The sequence below is a fragment of the Rhinatrema bivittatum genome, chromosome 1 (genome assembly GCF_901001135.1).
Source record: "Rhinatrema bivittatum chromosome 1, aRhiBiv1.1, whole genome shotgun sequence".
Classification (NCBI taxonomy): domain Eukaryota; kingdom Metazoa; phylum Chordata; class Amphibia; order Gymnophiona; family Rhinatrematidae; genus Rhinatrema; species Rhinatrema bivittatum.
The window spans coordinates 538,181,241-538,197,339 of NC_042615.1; the positions used below are offsets into that span (position 1 = coordinate 538,181,241).

Here is a 16,099-nt window from a genome sequence, read left to right on the forward strand (position 1 = left end):
TGAGCAACACATTCTCTTTTGTGGGCATGCATCTCAAAGTCAACAGCATTATAGCTTGGTTAATATGGAATGAAGATACCAGTTTCAGAAGGAACTTAGTGTTAGTTTGAGAACTCTGCTGTGAAAAAACTGCAGAAATGATGAATATAAAACCAGAGCCTGTAATTTGATTATTTTCTGTGCTGAGGTGACAACCAGGAGAAATATCAGGTGAGAAACTAACTCCACTGACTCAAGAGATTCAAAGGGTATTTTCATGAAGAGAGTCAAAATCATGTTGAAGGCCCAAGGAACTAGAGGTTTAGTTATTGGAGGGCTTGGAATGCCACAATCTTTCATGAACTTAGATACCAATGGGTGGAGAGAGATAAGAACCTCATCCACCTGAGGATGTGTCACAATGAAATTAACTGAAGAACTGGTATGCAGTTCTGGAAATGGAGGAGAAAATGAAACTTACAAACCCTAAGATGAGAGGTCAACAACCACTGCACCTAGGAGGTGTAACAGTGGTTCTCCGATGGACAGAAGAATGTCTGTCCTCACATATGAGTGACCTCATCTGACAGAGCCTGGCATTGAACTTTGATCTCAAAGATTTTAGAAGTTTTGAGCATACTCTACTGAGAATGTGCAACCCTCAGTCAATAAAGCTAAGATTTGGGGGATCGTGGTGGAGAGAGAAGTGCCTGACAAGCCTACCTGCTGAGCCTGCCCCGGAGAAAAGCGCCAGACAGTGAAGTGCATTTGTGAAGGGAACCAGCTGCGACCGAGCCAGCTGACGTCATCTTAGCAGGACCGCGGGAGGTTTAAAAACTGCGCGACTGTGCGGCGCGCAGCAGATGCAGGCGCACAGCCTAAGCCGCGCGCGCCAAAGGGGCCATCAATATTACAATGAGAGACTTGTGGAAAATGCTAGTCAGATTAGACTTTAATGTCTTCCCACTTCTCTCACTGTTGGCCATGCGCTTAGACAAATTTTGTATATAGCCTATGTACATATCATTTCCCCATTGATTCCCTGTACATATTTTTTCCTCATGTATCTGTTTTCACCCCCCCCCCCCACCCCCTCCTTGGTCGCGATCACCCCCACCCCTCCCTCCCTTAGTTATCAAATTATTTACTCTGTTACTATTGTTTATGTTACACACTGTTCCTTGTAAAGGCTTTGCCTATATATTTTTGGTTTGTAAGTTATCTGTGAACCGGCACGATGTGCAAACGGCTGTCGGTATATAAAATTAAATAAATAAATAAAATAAGTAAATGAATCCCTTACTTCTCTAGTAAATGCTAATAAAAGTTCAACTGAAGAACAAGGGAAAAGATTATTAGATTTAGAAACAACTGTAACTGGTAATATACAGAATATTCAAAATGCTGAAAGTATGCATATAGTAGACAGTTTGTCATTGCACTCAGAGTTAGAAAATGTAGAAAATATGTTGCAGATTAAAAATCTACACCTGGTTAATTTTCCAATAACAAGACTACTGTCACCATATGAAATGTTTAGGAAGTTTCTGATAGAGAAAAGCCCAGGGATTTCATCCTTTTTGGAGGAATCACTGGATATTATAAATAAAAGAACTACATTATTTGTTTCCTTTTCTCTCGAGAGAGAAAAAGATGAAGTATTTGAGAAGTTCTTTAGAAACAAAGATTGCTCCATTTGTGGGAAAAGAGTATATTTATTTCTTGATGTCTCTAGGCCTACACAGGCCCATAGAAGACAATTGCTAGCCCTGAAAAGTAAAGCCCTAGGGATTGGGGCAACATTTTATTTAAAGTTTCCCTCAAAGTGTTACATTAATTTTCAGGGAAATAAATTTATATTCTCAGACCCCACACATTTGGAGACATTCCTAGTTGATAAAACTGAGACAAACAGAACCTAATAATAACTTTAAATAAGGCCAAGGAAAAGATTGTAGCACTCTCTCTCTCTTTATTAATTGTTATTGAGAGATCTTATGTGTATGATCCCCCAGTTATTTTTCTTGTCCAACATAGAAGATTATTGGATATTCATTATCGAATTGTTTATTGGATGTTGTGTAACAATATTTCTTAAATTTATTTTGTAATTATGTTTGGTAGAATAACTGAAAATCCTAATAAAGAAATAATTGAAAAAAAATAATGCTAAGATTTTGGGAAACCAACTCTAAGGGGAGGCAGGAGGATTTCGTGAGGATTTCATAAAAACTGCCTCAGAGAAAGAATTACTTACTTAAAACAGTGATTCTCTAATGGACAGAAGGATGGCAGTTCTCAAATACAAGGACTCCTAAGCTACAGGCTGCCTCAAACAAAAGGGAAAAAGTAAACAGTGCCATAGGCACTATTGTTTTGGATGGTGATAAACCAACCGCCCACCAACAATCCCGGCGTCCTTGTAGGAGCGGCAGCGGTGGAGAAGAGTGTGGCCACCCAGGCCGAATCTGCCAGCACCGAGGAATCAAAAAAAAAATAAAATAGTGTGCGGGATGCACCCCCCCCCGCAAGGTGAGAGCAGAGACCAGCATCAGGAAGTGAGGCCCTCCCCCTGCCCACCCATTACAGGAGGCCTGCCTACCACCAACCCCAGCATCCTCGTAGGAGCGTCAGCAATGGTGGCAGCACTTGCACTCTTGGTGCACGTGAGAAGAAACATGACAAAGGAGCTTGCCCCTTTGTGCGCCCCTAAAGAGTTCTTTAACTATAGACCCTACCAAACAGATCTCATAATGGAGCAAGCCCACTGCTTTGAAATCACAGGACATGGAAGAAATACTGCAAACCTGATCTATCCCAAGTAACAACTCTCCAGTAATCATCTCCTGCCTAATGCTCTCGCACCTTTTATTAAATATTCAATCACTATCAAAAATCCCACTTATAAATGATCTGCTAGAGGAACTAAATGCCACTATATTATGCATTACAGAAGCATGGCTGAAAAAAAACAATGTCCTATTAAATCAAATAGATCACCCCACGTCATTGCATTCCAAGCGATTTTGTCACATTTGCTACAGATTGCATTGAAATAATTTTTTTGCGTTTGATCATAAATTTTACCAGCAGATCTGTGGTACTGCCATGGGGGCAACCATGGCCCCACACCTGGCCAATTTATACATGGATCACTTAGAGGAACAATATTTGACCCATCATCCTTTTCAGAATCAGACAATCGTATGGAAACAATACATTGATGATGTGTGTTCTTTGGAGAGGGGACAATGAAAGTTTTAAATTTTTCCTTGATTGGTTAAACACGCTCAACCCTTATTTAAGATTTTCTGCAGAGATTCAATGCACTTCGATTTCCTTTTTGGATATTCAGATTACCATGGTAGGATCAGGTTTTATTACTTCCATTTTTCGAAAATCAGTTTTTTGAATACCTATCTGCATTTTGAGAGTGCTCATCTGCGGACTTTCAAATCTAATCTGCCCGTCAGTCAGTTTATTCATCTAAGACATCTTTGTACCACTCTTGCTGACTTTGAAATACAAGTGAAGAATGTCTGCATGTTTTTTACAACGAGGATACCCACGCTCCTGCGTGCGAAAAGCTTATTTAATAGCAAAATTTGCTCATCGAGAATGGCTTTTTCACTCTCGTCTCGCCGAAGATTCTTCTGTCTATACATGTATTCTTCCATTTTCCTCAGAAGCCCATGTGATTCGTCAATCCATTCTTAAAAATTGGCATGTTTTGCAAATGCAAGAGATTTTTCAATCTCCTCCACGGATTACTTTCTCCGGAGCTCCTAATTTAAAGAACCTATTGGTTCACTCTGATTTTTCCAGCTTTTCAACGGAGGACAATGTTTTAATGGGATCTCATTCTGTTCTGTGTGTACATCTTCAATGACAGTAACTAACAAAATTGTTCTAAAAACAGGTTACACTATTTTCCTGAAATATATAACATGTGCTTGTCCACAATGGTTATCTACCTTATTCGTTGCCCTCGTGACTTGATGTACATTGGAAACACAAAGCGGGTATTGAAGACCCGAATAATTGAACATCGATCCAACATTAAGAATTTGCGTGTCGATAAACCTTTGGTAGCACACTATATTGCACGCGAACACAGTTTTGAGGATCTATCTTTCTGTGCTATTGATCATATACAAGAGCACTGGCGCGGCGGTGATCGTGAACTACAACTTTTGCGATCTGAACAAAGATGGATTTACAGACTCGGCACCATCAGTCCTAAGGGTCTTAATACAGATCTTGATTTACATGTTTTTCTATGATGCAGTTTCCAATAGAAAATGATTGGTTCAAGATTTTGACAGCAAATGATTGACATACAATTTACCTTCCAGTGACATCATTGTGTGACAACACACCGTGAGTATATAACGAGACATTTACGTCAGCCTCGTTTCCTCTCCTCCGTAAAGAAGACAGCAGAAACTTCTGGTCCATTTTGAAACGGTAGCCTCCGGTGTTCAGATAAGTATTTTTTCCAATTTTTGATTTATACCATCTTAAGTGCATTGTTTCTAATATCTGCAGGCAAAGACTCTTGTGATAACATCTTCATATGCCCCTAAGGAAGCAGTTACCATGAAACACCGGCCCTGTAGTGCTGTGTTTATCATTTTGACAAAGAGACTGCTGGCTATATTTCTCTTATGGACGACAGTTGATGGTTTATTACAATTTTAATGAAAAGATAAAAATATACAAAAAATTTTTTTGAAGTAAATAAAATTTTGAGAATGATGGTGAATGATTGAAAAGACCACTTGGGTTTCTTTGCTATAAACTACAACGACAGGCTTGCTGACACCATCATTTAGACTTCAATTACCCCAATATTAACTGGGTAAATGTATCATCGGGACATGCTAGAGAGATACAGTTCCTGGATGGAATAAATGATAGCTTTATGGAGCAACTGGTTCAGGAACAGACGAGAGAGGGAGCAATTTTAGATCTAATTTTCAGTAGAGCACAGGATTTGGTGAGAGAGGTAACGGTGGTGGGGCCGCTTCACAAAAGTGATCATAATATGATCAAATTTGAATTAATGACTGGAAGGGGGACACAGTAAGCAAATCCACAGCTCTCATGCTAAACTTTCAAAAGGGAAGCTTTGATAAAATGAGAAAAATACTTAGAAAAAACTAAAAGGAGCAGCTAAAAAAGTAAAAAGTGTGCAAGAGGCGTGGTCATTGTTAAAAAATACCATCCTAGAAGCACAGTCCAGATGTATTCCACACACTAAAAGGTAGGAAGGTGGCAAAACGATTACCGGCATGGTTAAAAGGGGAGGTGAAAGAAGCTATTTTAGCCAAAAAGATCTTCATTCAAAAATTGGAAGAAAGATCCAACAGAAGAAAATAGGATAATGCATAAACATTGGCAAGTTAAATGTAAGACATTGATAAGACAGGCTAAGAGAGAATTTGTAAAGAATTTGGCCGTAGAGGCAAAAACTCACAGTAAAAACTTTTAAAAATATAACCAAAGCAGAAAACCTGTGAGGGAGTCAGTTGAACCGTTAGATGATCGAGGGGTTAAAGGGGCACTTAGAGAAGATAAGGCCATCACGGAAAGATTAAATGATTTCTTTGCTTTGGTGTTTACTGAAGAGGATGTTGGGGAGGTACCCGTACTGGAGAAGCTTTTCATGGGTAATGATTCAGATGGACTGAACCAAATCACGGTGAACTTAGAAGATGTGGTAGACCTGATTGACAAACTGAAGAGTAGTAAATCACCTGAACCAGATGTATACACCCCAGAGTTCTGAAGGAACTAAAAAATGAAATTTCAGACCTATTAGGTTACAAATGTTTACTATCATTAAAATCATTCATTGTACCTGAATACTGGAGGATAGCTAATGTAACCCCAATATTTAAAAAGGGTTCCAGGGGCAATCTGGGAAACTACAGACCGGTTAGCCTCAATTCAGTGCCAGGAAAAATAGTGGAAAGTGTTCTAAACATCAAAATCACAGAACATATAGAAAGACATCATTTAATGGAACAAAATCAGCATGGCTTTACCCAAGGCAAGTCTTGCCTCACAAATCTTCTTCACTTTTTTGAAGGAGTTAATAAACATGTGGATAAAGGTGAACCGGTAGATGTAGTGTACTTAGATTTTCAGAAGGCGTTTGACAAAGTTCCTCATGAGAGGCTTCTAGGAAAAGTAAAAAGTCATGGGATAGATGGCGATGTCCTTTCGTGGATTACAAACTGGTTAAAAGAGAGGAAACAGAGTAGGATTAAAATGGACAATTTTCTCAGTGGAAGGGAGTAGGCAGTGGAGTGCCCCAGGGATCTGTATTGGGACCCTTACTTTTCAATATATTTATAAAAGATCTGGAAAGAAATACAACGAGTGAGATAATCAAATTTGCAGATAATACAAAATTATTCAGAGTAGTTAAATCACAGCAGATTGTGATAAATTGCAGGAAGATCTTGTGAGACTGGAAAATTGGGCATCAAAATGGTAAATAAAACGGAAAATGTCATAATGCCTCTGTATCGCTCCATGGTGAGATCACACCTTGAATACTGTGTACAATTCTGGTCGCCGCATCTCAAAAAAGATATAATTGCGATGGAGAAGGTACAGAGAAGGGCAACCAAAATGATAAGGGGGAATGGAACAGCTCCCCTATGAGGAAAGACTAAAGAGGTTAGGACTTTTCAGCTTGAAGAGACGGCTGAGGGGGGATATGATAGAGGTGTTTAAAATCATGAGAGGTCTAGAACGGGTAGATGTGAATCTGTTATTTACGCTTTCGGATAATAGAAAGACTAGGGGGCACTCCATGAAGTTAGCGTGTGGCACACTTAAAACTAATCGGAGAAAGTTCTTTTTCACTCAACGCACAATTAAACTCTGGAATTTGTTGCCAGAGGATGTGGTTAGTGCAGTTAGTATAGCTGTGTTTAAAAAAGGATTGGATAAGTTCTTGGAGAAGTCCATTGCCTCCTAATAATTAAGTTGACTTAGAAATTAGCCACTGCTATTACTAGCAACGGTAACATGGAATAGACTTAGTTTTTGGGTACTTGCCAGATTCTTATGGCCTGGACTGACCACTGTCTGAAACAGGATGCTGGGTTTGATGGACCCTTGGTCAGTATGGCATGTTCTTATGTTCGCAGCATTCCCTTACATTTTTCCCATTACTTAAAATGTTTAAAAACGGCAAACATTTTTAATTGCTAAAACGGTAATGACAATCTTTGCACCATGTTGGAACTTTTTAACTTGTAGCAGCAGTTGGACAGCAGAGCCAGTTAATTTTGCCAACATTACCTTCAGACACTGCAAAAATTTCTATCTTCAAACTCAAAGTACAATATTCATTTGGTAAGGCACTGTAATCAGTCTGATTAAGCATGAACAGGAGATATAAAATTGATGCCATTTATTATAGCATAATATACCTATGTTTATAGCAGTAGTAGCTAAGTATTGCTTAAACTGAAACACCATAAAAACTCACCTCTGATCCCGCTATCACAGATCCATATAAGATCATACTTGGCTACTTCATATCCTGGCATCAAATTGTTAATTTTTGGATTTATTCCAACCTTTTTACCACCTATAGATTTAAAATAGATATACATCAAACCATTATCCAAAAATTCAAATCTATGCACATCTTAAAAGATTTTCAGCAATCACAAAAATAGATCAGACTCAGATAGGGTGATCATGGGCTTAAAAAAATACTTCTCTTCTAATGAGAATATCTTTAAGTAGCTCAAAATGACTGCCTCTGAAAACTAATATTTATTTAATTTTCTATACAGGTATTCTGGTGCAATCATACCAGTTTACAATAGCTTAAACAGTAATAAAAAAGAAGGCAAAATTAAAAAGTTAAAGTACATAAAATTGATCATATGAAATAAAATAGGATAAATAATACAATAAAATGAACATTGATGACACTAAAATAATATAAAGGAGACCAAAACCCTCAACTTGCATCTTCATACTGTACTAATTTAAAAAGCCTCAAACTCCAAAAGCCTGCTTAAACAAGTAAGTTTTTACTTTCTTTTTAAAGCTCTGAAAATTTAATTCAAGCTTCAATTCACTTGGGAGGGCATTCCACACCAGTGGGCCGGCCAGCGATAGGGCTCTCTCTCGAACTTTATTTAAATGGGCCAACTTAGGAGATGGAATTGAAAGTTGACCTTTGTTACTTGATCTCAAATTGCGTTGAGGAGTATGTAGATAAAGTGATGCATTTAGCCATTTATTTTTTTTCATTTAATAGGACAGTAATAGGAAATAGCTCATATCAAGATCCTTCTTCAGTTCATTCAAATGACAATTTGCTTGCTACTCTTACCTATAAATAATCTGGCATCCACATTTGGATATTTGCCAAGAAGTTTTTTGCATACATCAATGGCTGGATCATCATGATCTTGTACACAAAGTAGTACTTCAAACTAGTAAGAAGAAGAAAAAAATACCAAAATCAATGTGTAATAAGTTCACCTTGCTGAAATTTTCTGCCTTGCAAATACCATGAATGAGCAAGAAGAATACCCCAATTTAGCTGAAAGACAGCGCCTATATGAATCACACTGGCAATGTTTCCGTTAAAAAGTGCTATACACTTCAAGGCAAATTTTAAAAGTCCAGCACATGCACCAAAACCGTGAAATATGTGAATGTGTCAGGTCGGCGTGCGTCAAGCGGAATTTAAAAGCCATCTGGATACTGTGTATATCCCACTGCACGTACAAAAATAGTTTTACAAAAAAAAAAAAATTAGAAAAAAAAAAAAAAGGGGGGGGGGGCAGGGCCTGGACATTCCTGGACTTCACATTGAAACTAGTACATAAATACTTAAGCGCACAAGCAAGCGCCAGGGTCCCTTGCCGCATAACTTTACTTCTGCTATGGATGGCGTGTGGGTCAGGACTAACAGGGGAGAAGGGAAACTATTTAACTAAGGTGGGGTTAAGGAAGTCCTATCCCTTACCTGGGCGAACTGGGAACAAACTGAGAAAATGGCCAATTGCGTTGGCGCACATGGATTTTAAAATCCTGACGGCATTCATGCACATCCACTTAAAATTGCATGTTCATGTGCACCTGCTTAGCATATTTTACACCATGCGTGCATATATGTATATATTATTATAAAACAGCTGCGTCCATGAGTGCAAGCCAGCAAGCATGCGCACATGTGCGTCCACACGCCTGTTTAAAAGTTACCATCCCTATGTGTTTCCTGGGGCAAAACTATTAGTTTCCTGGAACAGGAAGCTTGCCAGCAGAAATAAGTGCAATACTGACTTAGTGCTGGCTGAAATTTGGTCAAATATGAGAAAGAAGCATACCATATTTTTTCTTTCCCTCTATTGGAGAAATTATATACCTAATAATTTTGTTTTCCTTAGTGTAGACAGATGGACTCAGGACCAGTGGGTTTATGCTCCCCTGCCAGCAGATAGAGACTGAGCAATCTTACATCACAGTATACATAACCCTGCAGTGATCCCAGCCTGCCAGTATTCTCTTCAAAAGCAACTGTGGACAGGCTAACAAAAAACAGGTAACCACAACTGTACTCAACCAGCCATAAACACTGAACTCATAAGATTCTAGGTACCCCAAGTTGGGACTGGATGAACACTTTGCATATAGGGAAAAATAACCCTTGCTGTAGTTACACGATGTTAGGTTCCATATTAGGAGCTACCACCCAGGATAAAGATCTAGGCATCATAGTGGATAATACTTTAAAATCGTCGGCTCAGTGCGCTGCAGCAGTCAAAAAAGCAAACAGAATGTTAAGAATTATTAGGAAGGGCAAGGTTAATAGAACGGAAAATGTCATAATGCCTCTGTATCGCTCCATGGTGAGACCGCACCTTGAATACTGTGTACAATTCTGGTCGCCGCATCTCAAAAAAAAACCAGATATAGTTGCGATGGAGAAGGTACAGAGTAGGGCAACCAAAATGATAAAGGGGATGGAACAGCTCCCCTATGAAGAAAAGCTGAAGAGGTTAGGGCTGTTCAGCTTGGAGAAGAGACGGCTGAGGGGGGATATGATAGAGGTCTTTAAGATCATGAGAGGTCTTGAACGAGTAGATGTGAATCGGTTATTTACACTTTCGAATAATAGAAGGACAAGGGGGCATTCCATGAAGTTAGCAAGTAGCACATTTAAGACTAATCGGAGAAAATTCTTTTTCACTCAACGCACAATAAAGCTCTGGAATTTGTTGCCAGAGGATGTGGTTAGTGCAGTTAGTGTAGCTGGATTCAAAAAAGGTTTGGATAAGTTCTTGAAGGAGAAGTCCATTAATGGCTATTAATCAATTTTACTTAGGGAATAGCCACTGCTATTAATTGCATCAGTAGCATGGGTTCTTCTTAGTGTTTGGGTAATTGCCAGGTTTTGTGGCCTGGTTTTGGCCTCTGTTGGAAACAGGATGCTGGGCTTGATGGACCCTTGGTCAGACCCAGCATGGCAATTTCTTATGTTCTTATACCAGTAATCCCTTGCGACCCAGAGCCCCACAGGCGGACTATTGACACACTCGAGCGGCAGCAGAGGGCAGGAAGCCGAGTCCATCTGTCTATACCAGAGCTTTCCAAAGTGTGTGTCGCGACACTTTAGTGTGTTGCCTGCAGTGTGCTGCGCAAGCCCAGTAAAAGTGAGGGGGTGGAGCAAGTGGTATACTGAGGGGAAGTCAGGGAAGCCAATGCGGCTGCCGGTGGACCTCATCTCACTGGCAGCTGAGCAGTGAACTACTGCTGTGCTGTGTGCCGCACACACAGCAGGAAGATCGGCAGGGCAGTGGTGGAGCTCATGTCACTCCGGCCCGAAGAAAAAGGTCGCATCCAAACCTGCAGGTGCTCCTCCTTCCTGCCCGTGCGGCCCCGGAAGAAAACGTTGCCGGAGCCACGTGGCCAGGAAGAAGGAGGAGCATCAGCCGCGTGCAGAAGAGGAGCAGCGTTTATAGTCATCTGCGAATCTCAAGTCGCAGCAGGTTATGAAGAGGAGGCAGCTCGATAGCAGGGCCGCCGCGATGAATCCCACATTGTGGGCGGCCTGAGAAGTACAAGGCTGCTGCAGAGCCCATCCTGCAGCGACCCGTGAAGAGGAGGCCCAGAGGCAAGAGAGAGGCTGAGGGCCTGTAGAGTGTATGTGTATGAGATGAGTTGAGAGACTGTGTGTGGAAGTGAGGACCTGAATGTTTGCAGAGACAGCATGTGAGAGCCTGTGCTTGAGCAAGACAGCATGTGGGAGTGAAAGAGAGCCTGGGTATGTGAGAGTCAGACAGCATGTGCCAGTAAGAGACTGTGTGTATGAATGATTGTATGAGAGAGAGCCTGTGCTTGAGCAAGACAGCATGTAGGAGTGAGAGAGAGCCTGGGTATGTGAGAGTCAGACAGCATGTGCAAGAGAGACTGTGTGTATGAATGACTGTATATGAGAGAGCGTGTGAGAGCGCACGAGAGCGAGTGCACGAGAGAATGAAAACCTGACCGTTTGAGGGAAGAAGATAAATGGAGAGAAAAGAAATAGAAAAAGAGACAATATAAAAGGAATTAGCAAAAAATAAATGGAAGGTGGAACAAAAAAGCATGTGACCAACCGATTAGAAAACTAAGATCAAACAGCAAAGGTAAAAAAAATAAATTACTTTTTACTGATTGGCACATGTAATCTTTGGTAATGTGCAAGAGTAGCACTCTCTCTATGCGGATCCCACAATGAAAGAGATCAGCATGGAGGAAGTGGAAACCCACAGGGCCTGTACAGAAGAGGCAGCAGAATGGGCTTCAGTGCCAGTAGCAGCAATCAGCGCCTCCCCAATAGCCATGCAGCAACAGTGACAGTGGCAGCAGAGGAATGAGAGAGGCTCTGAGGTTGCTGGCAAAAGAAAGAGAGAGGGTCTGCCTTTAGTGTGTGCATGTGTGTGAGAATGATTGGGAGCTTGCGCGTGTGTGCGCGCGCGCGTGTGTGTGTGTGTGTGAGAGAATGATTGGGAGCTTGCGCGTGTGTGTGAGTGTGTGTGAGCGCGTGTGTGTGAGAGAATGATTGGGAGCTTGCCTGGGGGTGTGTGTCTGTGTGTATGTGAGGAAGCCAATGAGAATGAGAGCATGAGTGTGTATGAGAAAATACGGGGGAGTAAGAGTTTGTGTGTGGGTGTGTGGAGGGGGAGAGTCTTAGATCCTAAGAGTGTGTCAGTGTCTGTGAGAGCGAGAGGTTATGGTGTGTATAAGAGCATGAATGTGTATGTATGTGACAGTGTATGTGTGAGAGGGAATGGACATGTGAGTATGTGTGAGAGAGAGAGAGGATAACCTCCTAATCCTTGACAATATCAGGGTGATTGGAAATCAAGAGCTCCCAGTATGGACAGCAGGGGCTTTTTAAAATCCTTATAAGTTTTAATTAATGGGTGTTATTTGATATATGTGCTGTTTTAAAATATTTTATTGGTGTTTGGGAAATTGTAAAAAATGTATATGATTTTAATTAAAAGAAATTATATTTATCAGTAGTTTTAAAATATTCTTTTATTAGTATGGTTTTACTATTATAACTGATGCTTTATGTTTCTTGATTTTATTTGTTTTATGAGGAATGGTGGTTCTGTTTTTCCATTGTTAATACACAGTCTGGCTTCTTGGGGTTTCCATTTCAGTTTTTGTCTAATTTGTGCTCCTTTATTTTGTATTTGGTGAGGGTCTGTCTCTGGTGTGTGACCATGATGAGAGATTCTGCTAGCATATAGTGTCTGTATAGGGATCTAAGCAATTGGGTTTGTTTTGTTTCCTCAGTATTTTATTTATTTAGTGCTTTTCTATACAGACATTCATGATACAGATCATATCATATCGGTTTACATGGAACAGGGGGAAAATAACTAACATAACCATGGAGAAAGCGAAAGTTACAATGAAACAGGGGTACTCAAACTGGGAAAAAGAGGAGCCAGTGGCAGAGGAAACTCGGAACTATAACAATATCAATACGACAATCTTTACAGTAGCGGTAAAGGAGGTGCGAAGACTAGAGAGCCACTGGAGTATGTGGTGTATTGGTATGCTAGGACCCAGTGTAATATTTACCCTTGCTTTTTCACAGGTAGGGTTATTGTTGTTTGAGTCCTTGGTGTTATTACTGTTATGTTATGATGGGATTGCAGTATAGATTTTGAGTGTCTTTTTTGCAGGGTTTTGTGTTAGTTCACAATGTGCCTGGCAGTGGAAGGTGTTTGAGCTGCTATTACTGTAAAGGTAACACCAGAATTTGAAAATATCTTTTAGTATGATGAGCTGTAAGGGAAACATCCAAGCTCCATTGTTTGGGGGAATTTCAGTGGATGCACAGAGTTACAGAACTGGAGGTGCAGGATTTATATTGACATTCTGTTTCTTCCTATATATTTCAGACTTCACTCTCATAGCCATAAAGAATTAGTTGAATGAGGCCATCAAATAATTTAGTAGTGTGAAACTGGCCAGCATTTTAAAATTACGTAGAAGACCCTTTGGACTTTTTTTTTTTTTTTTTTTTTTTTTTTTTTTTAACACCACCAAATATTCAAAAGCTGTGTTCATCCCATCAAGCTCATACATCTCATTAAAAAGGTAAACCAAACAACACAATAACCTTGTTTTATTGTTATTCAAATTATAACAACATTAATCTTGGAATATTATATATTTTTAATATAAATGAAAGTTTTATTAAAAATCTAAAAGGAGCAATTACCAAGGCAACTAATCTATATGTCAGAAAAGTAAAGAAAAGCAAAAGAAAAATGAAACCTATCTGGTTCTCAAAGGAAGTGGCTGACAAAATAAAGGCTAAAAGAACAGCGTTCAAGAAATATAAAAGATCCCAAAAGGAGGAGCACAAAGAAGAATATCTGGTAGAACTGAGGGAGACAAAGAAATTAATCAAGATGGCAAAAAGTCAAGTGGAAGAGAGGATTGCCAAGGAGGTAAAGAGTGGTAACAAAACATTTTTCAGATACATCAGTGAAAAGAGAAAAGTTCAAAGTGGTATATTGAAATTGAAAGGTGGAAAGGATCAATGTGTGGAGAGAGAGACGAAGAAATGGCAGAAATATTAAATGAATACTTCAGTTCTGTGTTCACTAAAGAGGACCCTGGAGAAGGACAGTCACTAGTTAACAAGAAACTGGAGGGGAATGGAGTAGATGTAACTCCATTTACAGTAGAAAATGTATGGGAGGAGCTGGTGAAACTGAAAGTGGACAAAGCCATGGGGCCTGATGAAGTTCATCCCAGAATACTGAGGGAGCTCAGAGATGTGCTGGCGGGTCCACTGTGTGACCTGTTCAATAGATCCCTAGAAACGGGAGTGGTGCCGAGTGATTGGAGGAGAGCGGTGGTGGTCCCGCTTCACAAGAGTGGGAACAGAGAAGAGGCTGGTAACTACAGACCGGTTAGCCTCACTTCGGTGGTGGGAAAAGTAATGGCGTCACTGTTGAAAGAGAGAATAGTGAATTATCTACAGTCGGGAGAATTGCTGGACCAGAGGCAGCATGGATTCACCATTGGAAGATCCTGTCAGACAAATCTGATTGACTTTTTTGACTGGGTAACCAAGGAATTGGATCAAGGAAGAGCACTCAATGTCATCTACTTGGATTTCAGCAAAGCTTTTGACACTGTCCCGCACAGGAGACTGGTGAATAAAATGAGAAGCTTAGGAGTGAGTGCCGAGGTGGTGGCCTGGATTGCAAACTGGTTGACGGACAGAAGACAATGTGTGATGGTAAATGGAACTCTCTCCGATGAGAGAGCGGTTTTAAGCGGTGTACCGCAGGGATCGGTCCTTTTCAATATCTTTGTGAGCGACATTGCGGAAGGGATAGAAGGTAAGGTATGTCTTTTTGCGGATGACACTAAGATCTGCAACAGAGTGGACACGCCGGAAGGAGTGGAGAGAATGAGACGGGATTTAAGGAAGCTGGAAGAGTGGTCGAAGATATGGCAGCTGAGATTCAATGCCAAGAAGTGCAGAGTCATGCATATGGGGAGTGGAAATCCGAATGAACTGTATTCGATGGGGGGAGAAAGGCTGATGTGCACAGAGCAGGAGAGAGACCTTGGGGTGATGGTGTCTAATGATCTGAAGTCGGCGAAACATTGTGACAAGGCGATAGCTAAAGCCAGAAGAATGCTGGGCTGCATAGAGAGAGGAATATCAAGTAAGAAAAGGGAAGTGATTATCCCCTTGTACAGGTCCTTGGTGAGACCTCACCTGGAGTATTGTGTTCAGTTCTGGAGACCGTATCTCCAAAGAGACAGAGACAAGATGGAGGCGGTCCAGAGAAGGGCGACCAAAAAGGGGGAAGGTCTTCATCGAATGACTTATGAGGAGAGATTGAAGAATCTAAATATGTACACCCTGGAGGAAAGGAGGAGCAGAGGTGATATGATACAGACTTTCAGATACTTGAAAGGTTTTAATGATCCAAAGACGACAAACCTTTTCCGTAGGAAAAAAATCAGCAGAACCAGGGGTCACGATTTGAAGCTCCAGGGAGGAAGATTCAGAACCAATGTCAGGAAGTATTTCTTCACGGAGAGGATGGTAGATGCCTGGAATGCCCTTCCGGAGGAAGTAGTGAAGACCAGAACTGTGAAGGACTTCAAAGGAGCGTGGGATAAACACTGTGGATCCATAAAGTCAAGAGGCCGTCAATGAAGAGTGGGTGGCTCGCCAGAATGACGGCTATTGCCTGGAAATAATACCCTTATTCAATAAACATACACATGGTTACTGTGACTCCAACATCGCTCTAAGCTTCAACAGCAAGAGGAAATGTGGAAAAAAGGATTTGCACTCACAAAGCGGGGAGTAGCTGGCTTGTTACGGCGGTTACTACCCCAAACCAAATAAGCCTGATACTTCACTTTCAATGCATATCCAGCATAGCTCTCTGCTTCAACGGCAGGGGAGAAGAAAAACTGATACTTCACGCATATCCAGCATAGCGCTCTGCTTCAACGGCAGGGGAGAAGAAAAACTGATACTTCACGCATATCCAGCATAGCTCTCTGCTTCAACAGCAGGGGAGAAGAA

The 16,099-nt window shown here is 40.8% G+C and overlaps 1 protein-coding gene across 2 annotated transcripts in view; it reads right to left on the reverse strand.

The window, feature by feature from the left end:
- Window positions 1-16,099, reverse strand: part of UGCG (UDP-glucose ceramide glucosyltransferase) — a 143,995-nt gene that overhangs the window by 58,187 nt on the left and 69,709 nt on the right. For both annotated transcript variants that reach the window (XM_029614577.1, XM_029614584.1), the window contains 2 exons: window positions 8,351-8,453; window positions 7,490-7,591 (listed from right to left, as the gene is read on the reverse strand). In XM_029614577.1, the coding sequence (XP_029470437.1) occupies window positions 7,490-7,591; window positions 8,351-8,453 (205 nt within the window). The remainder of the gene's footprint in view (window positions 1-7,489; window positions 7,592-8,350; window positions 8,454-16,099) is intronic.